Below are 18,854 nucleotides of genomic sequence, written 5' to 3'. Positions count from 1 at the left end.
TAGGATTTACACTTTCTTGGAGAATGTTGAGTTGGCAAAGAGTGTTGAAAGTGAGCAACAAAGACCGAGGGCAGGCACAAGCTACGCTTTAAGAGTAAAGCCCTATTCCTGTGTGGTTTGTAATCAGCCACACTGTGAATGCTTCAGCACATTTTGTGCAGTGTAAAATCATTCACCACAGTATGAGGGAGGCTTGCTTTAAATAGAACGAGAGAAAATGACTATTGCAGTAAGGAAGCTGGCTAATGAGCACTAACTTGTGGCAGGGTCCTTTCAGGGATGTGGCAAACACGGGCAACCAACTGAAACTCAATAGTAGGCCTACTAGTTGGCTTGGACGATACCAGTCACAGAAAACAAGAAATCTGGGTGGAGATCTGAGTCTAGGAACTCTTGCGAAATTAAGACAAAGATTTTACCTTTGTCGTTTCTCCCTGAAAATCGTCTTCTAAGGAAAATGAAAAGGCCTTTACCCCCGAAATTTTAAAGAGAGTTAAATTTATATATTTGACCAATTAGTTGTGTTGCTAAAACATTTAAAATCTATTCATATGGGCTGTTTAAGTTTTCAAGTCTGTTGAACTTATATAGCAAATCAGATACCATATTGATTCCATTGCTATGGATGAAATTTAAAATGTTGCGTAATATATCCTAAATCTTCAGAGGTTATTAATTTCCAATACAAATTTAATTTGTATTGTTGAATTTAATTCAATTGCAATAATATTCACCACTTATTAATACCTGTAAAAACTGATTATTTTTTTCTGCCACTTTGAGGACAGCTCATCCAATTACAAAGCTTAGACCTGGCACTTTGACAACTCTAACGCACTTCATTCTTCTGGCAATATGATCTTCCTGCTAAAAAAACAATTAACTTGTGGTATGATTTCTGCAAACCTATGGCTTTGGGAGCCTGTGCAACTGAGTTGGAGGCGGCGCATTCTTTCTTGGCCATGAAAGCTGCATATTAATCATGCAGACTGGGGTTTATGCAAGACCAAAACATGAAACCAAAACCCAACACTTCCTACCAAGAAGGAGAGAAGTGCATCATGGAAGACGTAACATCATATGCTGTTGCTTGAATTAAAAAAAAAATAAAAAGTGTTATGTCTGAGCGGAAATGGGCAGTCGGCTCAAGTCTTTGAGGCATGGCCATCAGACAGTCCTGCGTGTACCCAGCATATGGCACCGTGGCTCCAGCCCATTCCTTCTTCTTTCAACTCCCCCATCAGTGTTAATGAATGCAAATGAAAGGTTTAGTCCATCAGACCCCCTCTCGAAATTTAAAAAAGTCATGTGTTTAGGGCATTTTTTTCTTTCAGAGTGTAATAACTAGTCTTGGCTTCTTAACTGGTTTGTCAATGAGGTAATCTAATCAACGGTTCTCTACCCCTCAAATGTTCTCTGTTGTCCAAACACATCTTCCACTCTCATTCACAGCTATGCCATTAGTATGCTCTTCTCTCTATCAATAATCTCTTTCCATCCTCAACTCCTTGAGAGATTTATGTCAGGACTGGACTCGAACATCAAGTCCACTGAAATCCATGCCATCAGCCTCCTAGACAGTGATCATGGTTTTTACCTTCCCTTTTCCCACCGTTTTGGACGTGTCTCTGTGACATTGCTTCCCGTGTTGTGCTGTGATTATCCGTGGGCATTTCTGTCTCCTCTTTTGATTCATAAGCACAGTGTTTTATCCTTCTCTGTGTCTGCAGGGCCAGGAACACAGTGATATCCTGTACGTGTCTAATGAAAGGACAGATGAATGAGTGACAAAATGAATGGGAGTAAGAATCTCACCGGTTACTTTCTGTCTGACGGTCACATGAATTCCAGGAACAGTCATACGATTTTCCACCTGTTAGACCGAAGAAGATAACGGAAAACACCCTGGTCTTATGGAGAAAGAAGCACAGTAAGAAGAAGGCGCTCAATCAGGTAAGACATGTAAGGTCTTGGGTAGGACCTTGTGTTCACAACCCCTCTAGTTTTAAGAGGTGATTTATGTCTGCTGATTTTCCAGGGAAAAGTTGAATCAAGTATCACGTATCAGCGAAACTATTAGTATTTAACTAGGGACACAGAGCAAAGTTACCAAACAGCTCAAAGCAGTTGCTGAACATAACTCCTCTTGGTTTAAGCAACCTGTGGAATGACACTTTGAAACTCATAATTGTCCTTGACCATTTAATAGATGTCATAGAAAGAGTACTAATTAAATTACAGTGGTTTTTGGTTTTTTTTCGTGTTTTTTTTTTTGGTTTTTTTTGCTGTTGTTTGGTTTCTTTGTTTGTTTGTTTGTTTGTTTTTTGGAGGGTGTCTCAGGAAGATGATTTTGTATCAGACATGCTTTTGATTTATTTTTCTTGAAGTCACAGTGAATCACATAACCAGCCAACTTTTCTTCTGCCACTGGCTCCTGGCTGGTCTACAATCCAACAAATGACTCATCTGGAGCAAGTGTTTCAGACTTACGATTTACACTTTTGTGTTGGTCTCTTTCCTGCCCAAATTCATCTTTCTATCCTTGTATTTCTTCCTTCTTTTTGACCCACTTAATAGATGTGATCTTATTAGTGTGCGGTATTTTTTATAAAGTGCCATAAATCCTTTCTGAAGTAAAGTAATGTAGTAGAAAAATTAAATATTTATGTAAAAACAGAAGCAACAATCACAATATTTAATAACTATGATGGCATGGTCATTGACCAGTCAGAACAAAATTGTCAAACTGGTGCACACTGGCAGACCACCATCCTTGCTGATAAATCAATGACCTAGTCTCAGGGAGCATGGACAGCACTCAACTCGGATTCAGGGGACAAGGCAAAGCATTATCAACAAGGATAAGAAGTACTGACCCAAGAGTCAAAAATATCCAAGTTAGAAAGCTAGGCTCTGCCTCTTACTTACTTTCTGAGTTTCAGATTTCTCATATGCAAAAAAAGAAAAGAAATACTTGCCTCCTTCACAGGCAAATATAAAGAAAAGAAGGTCTATGAGTTTTTTTACAAAAAAAAAAAAAAATACATTACTGTACTGATGTAGAAATGCCATCCCCCATATGATTATTTGGGTCTTTCTGTGAAATTTCTCAGTGAGTCACACAGTTTTCTCTCATTTTTTTTTTTCATAACAGGGAAACGTGGTCACACATTATACATGGCTCTACCTTGGTGTCCTTGGATAATCTTGCAGATTGCTACTGAAATTGGTGAGTTCCTCCAATGAGCAGAGTAGATGCACAGGGCTGCCAGCAGCTACCACCCGTTGCACAGAAGCCTACTCTGCAGCAGCCTTGGGACTGGGCCACATGGCCCCAGGAGCAGCCAGAAAGGAGGGAAGGGCAGGTGAAGCCAAAATGCAAGCCAGGCATTTCAACTTCAGCCCTTAGCCAGTGAGCTCATTTTCCATGTAGTCTCTGTTTCCACTAGATTCAATGTCTCTTTAATGTTGAACATACAAAATGTGAATTCATATGATGAGCCATCCAGGTCAAGGCAATGGCGCTTGCCATGGTGGGGCTGTCACCTGGAGCTGGAATTATTGTGAGTCCAAGAATCGAGCCTGAACGGGAGGCTATACTTTGTTCTCTACACCCATGGGCTGCGTGCGTGTCCTCAGAGAGAATGGCCCCAGTCTCTGAGGTCTCTCCATCCTATCTCTGAGCCGCAGACGGTTATGGTAATTCAGAGACCGGGCTAGAATCCCAGCTCTGACATGGACTATCTGCATTGCTTTGGGCTTCCATTTTCTCATATATCAGATGGAAATAATAAGAGTACCTAACTCATAGTGGTAGAAAGATTTAATGAGATCATTCATGTAAAGAACTTAGTTAGTGCTCCTAGAAGCATTCTGTACATGTAAAGTAAAATTATTATCCATGCCTCCACATGGAATAATACAATTTCAAACTTGTCAACATTTCAAGGCTGCTACTGATTGTCCAGGCTTATTCCCACCCCCTCACAAAAATTGTTTGTTATGGCCACACCTACCACCTACAACCTGCTCTGCTTTAGTTGTTCTGTTCCCTCTGCATGGAATGCTGTGATTTTGTGATATCATGAAAACAATATGTATCTGGCCTTCCTTCCCAGTTCCTGGCACAGAGCTCCGAAAACCCTTGGAATTTGCTGAGTAACAGGGGTGAGAGGAGCGTCTTTTGTTATTGCTAAGTCCCTGTCAACCATACCTGAACTTACACAAAAGAGGTGACTTTTGGAAAGCCACTAAGGATGGGAACCAGCCCCACCTGCCTCAACCTCCTTGGGGAGGGGAGAGGGGCTAGAAATTGAGTTCTGTCACCAATGGCCAATGACTTAATCAATTATGACTAGGTAGTAAAGTAATAAAACCCCTAACCAGTGGGGCTTGGAGGACTCTGGGTTGGTGAACACATCAAGGTGCTGGGAGGCTGGGAGGAGCAGAGAGGCCACGGAAGCTTCCTGCCCCTTCCTACCTTGCTCTGTGCATCTGTTCCTGAGTTGTATCCTTCTGTAATAAACTGATAATCTAGTAAGTAAACTCTTTTCCTTAGTTCTGTGAGCTGTTCTAGCAAATTATTTAACCTGAAGAGGGTTTGTGGGAACCCTCCATTTATAGCCAGTCAGTCAGAAGGTTAGGTGACAACCTAGGAATCGCAGTAGGTATCTGAAGGGAGGGACAGACTTGTGGGACTGAACCCTTCATCTGTGGGGTCTGTGCTAACTCTAGGTTGCTGGTGTCAGAACTGAGCAAAATTGTAGGACACTTAATAGGTGTCTGCTAAGAACTGGAGAATGGTTTCATGTGGAAAAACTCACACATCTGGTATAAGAAGTGCTGGTATGAATGTACAAAAAAAAAAAAAAGAGTGTTGTTTTTTTTAATGTCTTTACCAACTTTTACTTCTTGCTGCATCCTTCAAGTAGCAATTCAAGGCCATCTCATCTAGGCAGTCTTTTCATATATACCTCTCCGGATGAGATAGGTGTCCACTCCTTTCTGCCTTGTTTCATGCATGAAAATGAAGTCTGTCTCCCACCTAGATCGCGAGCATTTTGCAGACAGGGCCTGAGTTCCTTCATTTTGCTATCGCTCCCTGTATCACCCAACAGAGAGTTGATGCTCAGTAAATGATGACTTAGATTATAAATGAACAAATACATTCAACATATTGAGATACTGGCATTGTGCACAGACTTATGAGGTGTCTGCTGACATAGATTTCACAGATTTCATAGCTTCAAGGAAAAAAATGTCTGGCGTCCTCAAATGTTCTTCCGCCGGTGGATGAATTTCTCACATCTCCATTCATTCATTTGTCCATGCATGGGCCCAACACTACACTGGGTGCCAGGATTACAAAACATAATCAGACCTGGCCCCCACACTGAGGCTGACGGTTTTGAGGCCCTGTTGATTTCAGACAGCATGTACACAGGGGGTCATTCTCCAAATGTCCTTTACACCTTCATAACATGAATGAAGGATCGCAAACACATTTTGGCTGGGGTGCTGAGGGAGAAAAGAGAAGCACCGGAGGTCCCTGGGCATCCTGGGGGGCGGGAGGGAGGGCAGTTAGGGAAAGGATGAGCGTCACCAAGAAGTTAAGGAAACAGCTAGAGGAGGTGAAGTCAGAATAAGTCTTCCCAAGACACAGCTCGCAAAGAGCTGACCAAAGGATAAGGCTTATGAATAATTGGCCTTAGTGGGAAATAGACCTGAAAATAAGCATGCTCTACAAGAAAGAGTCTATCTTAGAGTTAAATTGACCTGGGTTTGAATCTCATCTCTCCACTTAGTAGCTGTAAAAATGTATGCGAATCCTCAAAATCTCTCTTCTTCAGTTTCTTCCATCTGTACAACGGAGACAGATGGCCTTATAGTATTTTCCTGATAGTTAAATAAAACACAGTAGCAGATAACCAGTTAAATTGTATGTGCTTGAAAAACTTTGTCACTCTTTTCTGCTCTCCCACTAGGCACAAAGCACTCCCTGTGTGTGGATGCATTTGCAATCCATGTGGCCCCGTAGGTGTCAGAGAACCCACCAGTCATTGTCCAGAAAGCTGCTCACATATGAGTCAGAAGAGCATGAGCTGCGGGCGAAGCAGAGTCAGTCTGGGCAGGATGTGGCTGGAGTGCTTGAGTCTACACCAGGTAAGATGGCGTCTCCCATGGATACCCTTTCTAGAACCAGGCTGAGGAGGAGACTAGGATGGATTCTCTACAACAGGAGCCCAGGCCCTCCTGCATTGTCCTTGGCAGCTCCCAGCAGCAGGAGGAATTGAATGGTCGGGCAGTGCTGGCCCCCTGACTCCAGCTCCTAGCCCTTGGCAGCCAGCAGCTGGTCCCACTGCTCCCCGAGAGCCCAGACTGACACTATGGGCTGGCATGTAGGGTGAGAGGTGTCGGTGGGACCGTGCTTCCTTCAAACGTGCAATTTCAAAGTCTATGAGGATGTCGTTGGCATGGAAGAGAGTCAGGGGCAACTGGAACTGTGGAATTTCCAATTATAAAAGGTCCCATTCAGCGCTGCATGCCCTGTTGCACAACAAGGGAACAAGGAGATATTTGATGGCATTTAAAAGCCTTGAGCTCAAAACAAAGGGACACAACTTTCTCTGCTTTGTCTTCTGAGCTTTCAGGCCTGTCCTGGGTGATGGTAGGTCATGAAAACAAGCGACAGCTTATCCCACCTGCCTTGGCAGAAAGCTTGCTTGTCAGCATGGACCTGGAGGCAGTGCTCTGTGACATGGGTTTCAAAGCTCCAGCATCCATTTCATCTGGATAGGAAGGATCTGGATTAAAGACCCAGTCGTCCAATGCAGTAATATTAGCTCTCTGAGACTCATCTCTTTCCCTGATTCCAGTATCCAATCCATTGCCAAATCCTAATGAGTTCTTGTACCACTCCCATCTCCAACCCCACTGCGCTGTCAGTGTATCCCATGGATGCTGAAGTGACCCGAGAAGCACAATCACTGAGACCATGTCTGGAAAAATTTCAGAACAGTCAAAAATCGCAGTGTCACCCTGACCTGAACTTACGTTTAACAAGTTATTCCAATAAGCTGGATGAGCAAAAGCGTGTTCAATACACATTTTTTTATTTATTTCTCAGAGCAAACTTACCCAGATGAGGGAACAGAAACTCGGAAAGTTTGTCTAAGATCTAGCACCATTAAGAGGCAGAGTTAATTTTCACCCGTCAGCACTCTCCTGCTGCTCTGCCCCTACGGCCCCTCACATACATTGTTCGCCTCTGTAATAGGTTTTCCACCTTACCCTCCCCCCACGCACCGTGTTATCATGTGGAGGGCAGGAAGCATGGCGGTATTGGTAGTTACTGCTGGAATCCCTGGAGTGCCTTCAAAGCTCTTAGCACAGAGCTTTTGAAAAACTGACTCTAAAAATAATTCAGTTATTTCTACCAAATATATACATATCGATCCGTATCTGAATTTGTTAGTCTCTCCACGTAGCAGTTGCTCATATCCCATTTCTAATTGAGAAGTTTCATACAGCACAGTAAATGTGCACCTTCACAAGTATAATTGTCTATTTGGAAGCGTGACACCTTTCTGTTTCACCAACGTAGTATTCTGTGCAGAGAGAAAAGGTAATAACTTACATGCCAACTCACCACTGGAAAAACGAGGACGCCCAAGAAAACTTTACAATGGAAATCTTGTGTTTCTGGTGCACATGTTCAGTCAGAGACATGAGATGTGAAAGAATCTTCGTCTGCAGGAACGATGCCAGCTCCTCTCTCCTGCATATCCTCTCTGTGGATTAATCACCAGGCCCTGGAACCACCATGTGACCACTGTGTGGGGCGCCTTCTTCCCTGAAACAATGAAGTTCTGTCTGATTGTCTTTGGGAGGCATTTACAGCTCCGGGACATCGCTCTGTTTTATTGAAAGTACTCAACCCTGGCTTCTTGGGACATGGCTGGAAGGGCTGTGGGGCTGGATTGGGCAATAACAAATGTTCCAGTAGGACACTGAGACATTCTTAGCGTGGGGGGCGCCCAGCAGGGACACAGCTGGAAAGGTGAGGAAGGCGAGAGGGTATCCACAAAACCCAGTGTGAGCGTGCTGTCCCATCACGCAGATAAAGCCTCGAGTGGCCTGAGCTCAAGTCCTGAGTGGGGTCTTCCCCACTTAAAGGTGACGTGATGGGGAGGAGGAAAACAACTGCTGGAGCCTCCCCTCTTTTACTCAGAAAGGGATGAGATGAAATCCTTGCTATTCATCTGGCTGGGGAGAGCTCTGGAATGCGGTAGCTCTGCCCGAGGGGCTTTGTGGAGTATACACAGCAACACTGTCATTCCCAGAAGGACGTGGCAGCCGCCTTGCACAGTAGGCTGGCCCCCTCCACCCCCATGTCTAAGAGCAGCAACCGAGAGTTCTTAAAACAATAAACAGCTGGCTGTGGGCTCCCTACGCAAACCCCAGAATTCTAGTAAAATTCTACTTGACTAAAGAGGTTTTAGTCCACAGCACAGGAAACTTCAGAGGCCTCCCACCCCCACCCACTGTGCCTGGGCACCCATTACAATATTGTCCCAAAGCTTCGTGTCTGGGAGACTATCTCCTATGAAGCAGCCAAGTGCAGGGGGATTAAAAGGTCTTCAGTTAAGCAATCTTGTTCTCCATCTTTGCAATACACAAACACAAAGGTGACAGGGACTCTGAGTCACGTGTGGACATGACTTCACACCAACCTCACTACCTCAGAGCTGGCAGCAGGGAGGGCATGGGGTGAAAGATGGGGAAGGGCAAGACTCTCGTTTAGGTTCGTAACAAATATTTCTTCAGCAACTCTGCTCTGAATGTCCAGAGCGATGTTGGGGCGAGGATGACAATAGTAACTTGATAGTATCTGGATAAATGACTTAACTTTTCTGGGCCTCAGTTTTCCTATCTATAAAATGGGGATAATAGCCCTAACATGAAAGTCTGAGACTTTAGGTACAAGAGTCCATTTGGCCCCTTCATTACAGATCGCTGAGAGTGAGGCCCTCTCTTTTCATGCTCCTGGTTCTTCTTCAGTAAAAAACAGAGGTATTAGGTTGGGGCCCTTTGAGCTCAGCATTCCAGAACCAGGGCAGGGCTGAGGGAGAATATGTCTCCTAACAGTGATTTTGAGATAAGTTTTGCTTTCTGTTTTTGTAGGTCAGAAGGAAACCAAGGAGATTAACTCTCTGGCTAACTCCTGAGAAAAAAGTGTCTCCATCCACACAGGTCTAAGATGCTATCAGTATAGAACGTTCCACCTTTACTAACATTTCTTATCTTCTGTCATCTGCATGGTGACTGTGAAAAATGCTCTCCGTGGGTGTTTCTGATTCATTTTTGTGATGGTCCCATGATGTCTGAAGAAGTTAAAGTTTAAACTCTCTCCCTTCCCCTTGGCCTTTCCAGCTCTGTGGATCCTGCCAGTGACAGGCTGATTCCTAAGGCCTGAGTTTTCTAAAAATGCTGATGGCCTGACCAGGGCAAGTGGCTCTCTGTTTGCCGAGGAGAACACTGTCCTGCTTTTAAATGGGTCTCTTATGCAGCAGCAATAAATGCGACCCAGCCCTCAGTGCCGCCGTTTTCGTTTTTCAGTGGTGTTATGAAGATCTCTATCTAGGAATAAACTTCCTCAGAGATAAAACAACAAGCTTGAGCTCTGCATACAATAGTAACATTGTCTTGGGAGTTGAGACACTGCTCCTACGGGCTCTCACAGAACTCAGTGTCCTCTTCCCATTGGTGCTGGCAATTTGTGTATTGTTCGGGAACCAGCCCTGAGCAGTGAGAGAAGCGTCAGTCTTGGGGGTCCTCGAAAACATTAAAGTTGACCTGCAGTCTCCAGGGAACAGGGAGAAATTTTTTTTCATGTGATGTGTTGTGACTGCCACACAGGCCGGGATGCAGTCTGCTGCCTGTCCCTCCGTTTCAGCCTCGAGTGCATGCAGGTCAGGTGTGCGAGTGTATGCAGCCCACACGTGTACAGGTGCTGGCCTGTAGTGGTTCACGTGTGTTTACGCCGGTGTGTGTCTGTGTGAAGAGTGTGTCTGGCTGTGAGCACGGATGTGGGGGAGGGTTGCCCGTTTGGGGTGCAGAGGAGGTGAATGTCAGCACTCGAGGGCACACTCATGCCCAGGGATGAGTGTGCAGGTGCATATGTGCACACTCACCCGTGTCAAGTGTGTTTTGTGATTGGGGAAATGGGGTTTTATAGTGACGTGTGACTGTGGACAGGCCCGAAGGACGATCGGTCGTCACCCTTGGTTCAGTGAAGACACCACTGGCCCAGCCCAACCCCAGTGATCAGACTTGTCCATTGATTGCAGAGGTTTCTCCCAAATACCTACTATGTTCAAAGTCCTACGTCAGACACTGTCAAAAAAGTAGGGAAAAAAGGGAAGAGGCAAAGTTTGCGTTTTCAAAGTGGCCAGCACATAGTTTGAACACTGCGGTCTATGTACTTGGAAGGTGGAACGTACCCCAGCAGCCAGGAGCCGGTGAAGGCGGCCGTCGTGATGCTAAGATACCCACCTGCGACCTCACTTGAGGATGTCTCTAACTATAAAATGTACGGCAGCAACAAAAAGGAACATTTCCAACATTCTGAGTGAATTCTCTGAAATGTAAGTGATGTTCTTTCTGTCTATAATTAATTTAGCCTTTGTCTTGTAAGACCAGCTTATGTAATTAAATGACTAGTTGTAAGTGTGAGACTGGCTTTTGGTTTCTCCTCATTAAGGAACCGGCAAGGACGGTGCAAGGACAAACTAAGATGATGATGATGATGATCATAGTACTAGATCAGTAATAGATTTGTACGTATTAAATCCTTAAATATTTGGGCTCTGAAGGAAGTGATTTACATAGTATTGCATAATGAGTTTGGATTGCGTCTCCGTGCAGTGGGGAACTCTAAAAAGAGACCTGATGAAGGAGAGATCTGAAGGGAGACCCGGGGGAGAATTGGCAGAGAACGCCATGGGCATGGGCACCTGGCTCATTTCCCACAGGTCTTTGCTTTCCAAGAAGGCCTCCCTCCAGAGACTCTAGGCTTTGCCGTTCGCCCCAGCAGTCTGTTCATCATTGTGGGAGACTGAAGAGGAGGTCACTCCTTAGGGACGGCTTGTGCATGAGTGATGGTCGTCCCTGTAGTTGAGACAGTTATTCAACCCCCAGCCCATTCTACCTCCAGATAGTCTACTCCCAGCTTACTGCTTTAGAAAAACCTGTCCTGAAATACAGACCCCGCTATATGTTATGCTTCCACAGGGGGTAGGCTTTCACAGTAAGCGCGGATTTTACGTTGGTCCCAGCAGCTCCATAAGTATCCATAGAAATAACCATATCTCCTCAAATTTGTAGAGTTCTCTGTTATTTATTTATGTGAAGCACTTTCACATTGACGATTTGATGAATCAAAACAACAGTTGCCCTTTGAGGTAGGTAGAATTTGGTCAGCCCAAGAATATTCCAAGGTAGATCAACCAATGCGAAAAGAGTAACAGACTATTAATTGCCAAAAACATCTACCCATTAGAAGGCATCTACTGTTTGCAACTGTGCAATAATCAATACATTATAACACATTCTACTGCGTTATGGGGAAGCCCAGTCAGTCCCGTGATGGCAGAACGTGTGGCCCCTGGAGGAAACCATCACGCGGAACTGCCTTGCTCAGGTGGACAAGAATCAAAGCCAAGGGTGGGCCTCTTCTAATATTCAAGCAAGGCTGAGATTACTAAGGACCAAACGGTAATAACAGTAACATCAGTGACTTTCATCCAGGAATTTACATGCTGTCAATATTCCAAAATTACTATGCTTATTTTTATGTCACTTCCGGTTAAAATGAACCCAAAAGAGTTTTTGTAAAAAAAAACAAAACAAAAAACCAACATCACAATTCAAGTTTTTCCTGTATGCTAGGGACATGTTTCTGAGTATGAGTGTGAATGCTCCCTGACCTCAACTTTTGACCTAGAAAGGAATGCAAGATGAATCCACAGTGTCTCAGGTAAATTAAGCTGCTTTTATGAGGTTGTTGGCAATGCTGTGTGAGCCTCTGCACTGAAAGTGTTGCCAGTGAGGATTGGAAACAATGTCTAGTTGGTTTCTTGTTAATTAAAAGTGTGCTATACAAATAAATTAAATCAAGTCGATGCTCATTTCGTTGACTAGATACTTTCTTTTTAAATGTAATCCTGGATGATTCCTTAGGGGAATTTCATATAGGGAAAGATAATTTGTAAGCAATTTTTATTTCCACCCACTAAATATTAATATATTTCCCTTCCTCCAGGGGTCATAGCTGGATCTAGTTCTATGATTTTCTTGCCATTTTCTTGGCACAAGGCCAAAATCACCCTGAGCTTCAAAATCTAAATTTCTATAGTAGTTTAACCTTGATCTCCTCTGCAGTGGAAGGCCATGGGTCTTCCTGAGCAAGGGCATGGCACATAGGAAGAGATATTTAACTCCATTACTCCTTGCATGGAAAGAATATTATCGATAGAAAAGACCTCTAAATAATAGCTGTGTGGGAGGGAGAGTGGTATGTAGAAAGAACTTTGGCTAGGAGTCAGCAGATGAAGAAAATCTGATCTTCTAATAATTTCTCTGGCACTGATTCACTGTGTTACTTTGGGCAGGTTACAACCTCTCTCTGGGCCTCTAATTTTTCCTCTATAAAATAAAGCTTTCTAAATATCCATCCAGGCTTGGCATACTATGGGGTTTCCATTCTAGTCCCAATGTGTAGCTTATGATAAAATGACTTTTCTTTCTCCTAGTTTTTTCAACTGTCTAGTGTCAAAGAAGAGACAAGGTGTTGTGAGAGGCCCCACAAAGCTTGCGGGAACTCCTTGCTAAAGAAGAAGCAACACCTGGCACAAAGAGAGACCTGCGTCTTCGGATCTTTCACAGTAAAGGGGATGAGAGAACCTGACCAAAGTAGGATGGGAAATCACTGAGCCCACGGCCAGAAGGAAAACCCTGAAGCAGCTACAAACACATCCATTCTCTACCCCAAATCAATCACTGAACTAAAGCAATATACATGCGACTTTTAAAACTTAGATGTCATAAATGATGCCCCTAACGTAAAAAGATATATATTCCATTGGGGACACTGGAAAATGTTAAGATAAATGTTCTCTTTATTTTGTAGGGTTTTGAATATCCTTCAGGGAAGCGTTTCTGTTTGCCTTGATGAAACACGGCTGGGGCTTATTCACGGCTCAGAGATGAGGAAGGATGTCTCCATCTCACCCAGTGATTTATGAGGCTGACTTGAACATTTCCAAATGAGATTTTTTTTTTTTTAAGAAATTTTGCCAGCTTATTTTTTTTCATCTCCTTCTTGGTAGCAATTGAGATTTTGAATTCAGTGAATATATGTTAGACACTGTTTACTTGAACTTTCTAAAACAAACTGATCATCTTGGGTGTAACAGAAATGCTCTCTTTTTACGTTACTGTTCCCATGCCTCTCTGCAGAGACTCGCCAACACAAACACCTACTTACAGGCCTGCACTCCACCACTGGAAGCTCTTTGGTGACTCTGCCATTGGATTTCAGTCGATAAATTTGCATTTAGCGCTTAATTTGTTCAGTATGCCTTACTAATTTGGCAATATTTATTTTGGCCCAGAAAGCATAAGGCAGCTAAGTTCTTTTGTTTGGTTTGGTGTATTTTTTTTTTCATTTTCATAAAAGGATTTGAGATATGAAAACGTTACAATGTCATGGACAGGACTGGTTTCCTGTTTATGAGTCACCATAAATATGAAAGGTGCTGGGTGACATTTCTCAGCTGAGAGAGTCCATACAGCCCTGTGTGGAGAGCAAATCCTCAAGCAGGGTGGTCTTGAGGTGACATGCTGACCTTGTATAATGTCAAGAGGAATTATTGTTAAAGTACAGTAGCCAGATACCGCACACACACACACACACACTCACACACAACTGTAACGTTTTCTCTCATCCTCACTATTATAGAGATGAGAGTTTTACTGTCATATCTTTGTGTTCTTAAAATCAACCTTCGTCTTCATCTTTCAGGAAAAAATGGGGCAAAATTGATTCATGTCCGTCGCTTTTTTGTTTGGTTGGTTTGTGTTTCCTTTCACAAGACTCCTCCACAGAAACAAATCCTCCCCACAACACAGTACCCAGAAAGTTCTCTCATTAGATATGGGGTTGCAGCCCTGTGGCCCCTTTTCTTTCCCTACAAGGAACGCTGCAGCTCGCTGGGCCCAGCACAGGCCGTAAAGAATCAGTATTAATTGCTGAGAACACAGTCGTTACCAGACTCAGCTTTGTGTGTTCAGGGAAGAGTGGCCCCCAGTTTCTGAGTTTTACACTGTTTGCTGGAACATAGTGGGCAAATAGAATGCTCCCTCGAGAGGAGGCTGTTCTCGCTCACAGACAAGTGGCTTTGATGCCTGACATCTTGTGAAAGTCTCAGAAGAATTGAGCTTATGGCATCAGACTACATCCATCCGTCTTAGCTCTGGTCTCTTCCAACTCCCAACCCACCAGCACTCAGAAGTTGGTCTGACATATGAAGACCGCATTTTGTTTTCTTTTTTCTTTTTTTGCAAAATGAATCATGAACAGCAGTGCTATCGAGGCTGTTATTTCTCCTCACACAAGTAGAACTCGGCCCATGAAATTCTGAAGGCCCTTTTCAGATCACTAAACTCCTACCCACTCCTGAACATGCCATGGCTTTTGTTTTTAGTCCAGCTCCATAAAATTGCCAACTATTCCATCTGCCCACAATGCCCTTCTCCAGGCTTCTCCACTGAGCAAACTCGTACGGGCCCTCCAGTAGCCACTTCAATGTAACCACTTCTGTGAGGCGTTTGCCAACTTCCCAGCCAGAGAAGTCCTTTCCCTTGATCTTTCTACTTTCATTTGTCCTTTTTCCCATGCATGCCTCATTTCATTTATTCAAAGGGTACATATTTTAATACCATCTGTGTGCCAAACATCATGCAGGCCACTTTTCTGAGACTACTGCCATGTTTATCTATGAATATTGTCGTTTATACCAAACAGTAGGTCTTAGGAAGTCAGGAGCTTTATCATTTATATGTTAAAATCCCAGGTTTGCACAGCAAGGTTCATGGTGCTCAGAAATTGTATTTACAGTAAACAAAATAATGCCGTGCACTCTGTTGGTTCAATCCAAACTAATCATTGTTTATCTGATAATCGTTCACCTACCACTAGATGACAAGCCATATTTAAGCCTAAGTAGTTATGCTTCCAAGTACTAGCCTTGAACACAGGAAGCACTAGATGTTTCATGATTTATACTTGGGAAAAGTAAGGTCTCAATTTCTTTGTCTGTAAATACAGAAAAAAAATGCTTACATTTTTAATGTGAGAATAAAATAAAATAACATGTAAAATGCATTCTGCACTTATACCAATGTTCTATGAGTGACGGCCTTTCGTCTTAATGATCAATATGTTTGGGAATCTTGTCAAAAATAACAACATGAAGTTTTAAAATGACACGTAGTGGAAATTAGAAGACCATCACCAGGGCTGGACTGAATGGCTCAAATGCAATGAATGCTGTCCACCTTTTGTGTTAGCAAGACTACTCTGGGGTCATGTCAAACAATCAAGACGCTGTCATTATCATTCAGTTACTTAGATAAAGTCTCTTGCAGATGTAAGTTTGAAAAATGACCAAGATACGCAAAAGGAGTTCTAGAGCATGCAACTAATCGACAGGAATTCACTCCCATCGGTAACAAGCCCCTGTGCAATGGCCAAGGCCTTGCAGTCTTTAAGCCACTGTTTCAGAAGAGCTTCGAGGACTGTACATTTTCCCCAAGGGCGTGAACTGGCACCTCGGCAGAAAGGGTGCGATTTGCGCTGGGACAATAGGCATAAGTAGAACCATCCTAGGCCCATTGGGCTGTGTGATTGCCCTCTTATTAATTCATTTAAAGAATACAGATTTTATTTCTTAAAAAGGTTTTAGGTGTCATCATGAAATGATGTGATTCATGCTTCTAAGAGCTTACTCTGACGGGTGTATGGAGCAAGCCTGGGAGGTGAATGAACCAGGATGCAGGCAGGTAAGTAGGGAAGCTGTGGCAGTAGATGAGGCCAGAAATGGTGATGTAGACTAGGATGAGGGCATCAGGTGAGAGAGTCTACAGACTAGCGGGGAAAACGGAGATGGAAGCTGACACTTTAATTTAAGGAAAGCTTTGCCTCATAGCAGACATTTTATACATGTTTGTCCATTCATCCATTGCCATATTCAACCAATACTGGAGCAGCACTCTAGACTGGCAACTGAATACTAAAACACACGTTCTTCCCCAATCTTCATACCCAACCATGGGCACTATAGCATAATACAGATCAGTTCTCTGTAAATTAACCGATTGATTCAATACAGTTTCTTTAACACATTGCGTACAGATCATGAGAATCTTCACGAGGGATTTAAACCCCGCCATACGCAACGTGTTAATACTTTCAACAAGATTTTTGTGAAAAAAGCAATTTGGCCCTAATAGTCTTACAACTAATGGAATGCAAATTAAAAGTTACAAGATGCAATCTATCAATTTAGCCAACAAGGAAAATGTTTCAAAATATCCACTTGGAAAATATATGGAGAAATATATTCATAAAAATCTGATGAGCAATTTTAATAACTACTGTAATTTAAAGTGGCATAATTTTTAATACAGCAGGTCAACTTCTAGAAATGTATATTATTTAATATGTGAGAAATTTTTCCATGATGTTACCCTCATTTTCTATATTTTCATAGTCTTTTTTGCCTGCTTATTCTTTTAGGTAACTTAAAAAAACATTTTCTCCTAATTTACTTAGAATTATTTTATTTTATTATCCTATATTTGAATTCTTCAATTCACATTTAAATTATCATTTTTATTAATAATAAAAATTAAACCTATGTATTTGTCTTTGAGTATAGATTTTGATATACAATATTCTAAAATGTTTGTTTTCCAGTAGTATTTTAGAATAAATTATTACCTAAGAAGAGTTTTATTTTTGTTTTAATTGAAAAAATTATTTTTTTATTAAAGAATTGTAGAAAAATACATTTTTATTGCACAGTCTTAGAATTGCCCCAATAAAATTACTTTTGTATGTTTTGGAATTTATTGAGATTTTCTTTGTGATCTAGCTTATGATTACTTAAGTGTCCATTGGACATTCCCATTTTTCTTTGTATCTCTAGTTGATTTTCCTTTATATATCTAACATGATATTAAATAAAGATTGATATCTGTTACTACATATATTATGGATTTAGGGTTTGATTTTTTTTTTAAGGATAATGTTGTATTAGTTATGTTTTGTTTGTTTTTTCCTGTATATTATGGTATTTTAACATCTTAAAAAATCTTTCTGGCTGGATCAGACTGCCGCTCCCAGGGACTGACCAATGCTTAGTGATAGCAGAGGACTCAGCACGAAACACGCCTTTTTAAAATTATTTTTTCATTTTAGCTTTATTGAGGTATAATTAACATAAAATGTAAGGTATTTAAAGTGTGCGTCGTGATGATTTCATGTACCTGTACATTGAGAAAGGATTCCCACCATCTAGTTAAGTAACACATTCATCACCTCACATTTAACTTTTTTTGGGGGGGGCTGAGAACGTTTAAATCCTACTCTCTTAGCAAATTTCACTTATTCAGCACAGTGTTATCAAGCATAGTCACCATGCTTTACATTAGATTCTCAGAACTTATTGATCTTATAGCTGAAAGTTTGTACACTTTTACCAACCTCTCCCTATTTCTTCACCTCCAGCCCCTGGGTGCTAATTTCACTTAGTATAATGTCTTCCAGGTTCATCCATATTGTTGCAAGTGGCAGGATTTCCTTCTTTATCAAAGCTGAATAATATTTCAGTACACACACACACACACACACACACACGCACACCACATCTTCAGGAATATGCCTTTGATATACAAACTGACAAATCCAGAGAGAACCAAATAGGAGTACCCTCTATTTGGCCCCTTCACCCCAGGAAGCATTATTTCTCTGCTTTACTCATCCCAGGGCTAAGTACCAGGCAACTAGCAATTACCCCTGTAGTTTAAAGCTACCAAAATTATTCAAACTAGCCAATCCTAAACTGTTTACCCTTCCCTGTCCCATCATTAAGGTTTTGACCTAAACGTATCACTTACTTCTATGACCTGTTGTCCGTACTGTGGCCCTGTGTGTCAAGCCAAGCCTTTCACTTCTAAGGGGAACTGTAACATTAAACTTTTCTTTCAATGGCATTGACCTCTCTATGTCGTCACTGAGTCACCTTTATACATTAAGTCCCAGGCACAGACCACATATCTGCCCAGTCAACACTTTTGCTGAAATTACTCTTTGCCTAAAATTGATTATTCCTATCTATATATTTTTCAGGGTTCAATCAGGAAACAGAACCTCTCTAAGTATCACAGAGTCAAGAGTTCGTGACAGGAATAAGCCTTTACCTCATTATGGAAGAACCTGGGAAAGTAAAGTTCTGGATAGAGGAATAGAGGAGCAGAGAAAACCCACTCACCAACTCACCAGAAGCACTGCCTCGGGTGGAAAAGTTGCAGTTCGCAGGGAAATCCAGGAACGTGGAGCTGCCAGAGTGGGACCATGAAGGGAAGCGCGTGGAAAAGTGTATGGAAAATTAAATCCTCTGCTTAACTAGTATTTATTCTGTAAATCTACCGCCGAGCTTCCGGTGATGGGCCTAGAGAGGCTATTGGTCCACTGGGCCAGGAAAAACAGATGGCTGGAGGGATGAGAACAA

The 18,854-nt window shown here is 42.3% G+C and overlaps 1 protein-coding gene and 1 long non-coding RNA gene across 2 annotated transcripts in view; one reads left to right on the top strand and one right to left on the bottom strand.

The window, feature by feature from the left end:
* The first annotated feature begins 1,755 nt into the window (after positions 1-1,755).
* Positions 1,756-6,573, top strand: LOC141571508 (uncharacterized). Its single transcript, XR_012496256.2, has 3 exons — positions 1,756-1,953; positions 3,155-3,229; positions 5,985-6,573. It is a non-coding gene; the product is annotated as an uncharacterized LOC141571508 (long non-coding RNA).
* A 30-nt stretch (positions 6,574-6,603) lies between these two features.
* The window catches only part of LOC141571772 (uncharacterized), a 166,994-nt gene continuing 154,743 nt past the window's right edge, over positions 6,604-18,854 (bottom strand). Inside the window, exon 4 of the mRNA XM_088796279.1 lies at positions 6,604-7,852. Within this exon, the coding sequence (XP_088652405.1) occupies positions 7,719-7,852 (134 nt within the window). The 3' untranslated portion in view covers positions 6,604-7,718. The remainder of the gene's footprint in view (positions 7,853-18,854) is intronic.

Source organism: Rhinolophus sinicus, chromosome 2 (genome assembly GCF_057876585.1).
Source record: "Rhinolophus sinicus isolate RSI-liver-muscle chromosome 2, RSI-T2T, whole genome shotgun sequence".
In the NCBI taxonomy this organism is placed as follows: Eukaryota; Metazoa; Chordata; class Mammalia; order Chiroptera; family Rhinolophidae; genus Rhinolophus; species Rhinolophus sinicus.
Note: the sequence above shows the minus strand (reverse complement) of the source record. Positions and strands in the feature narration are given on the sequence as shown.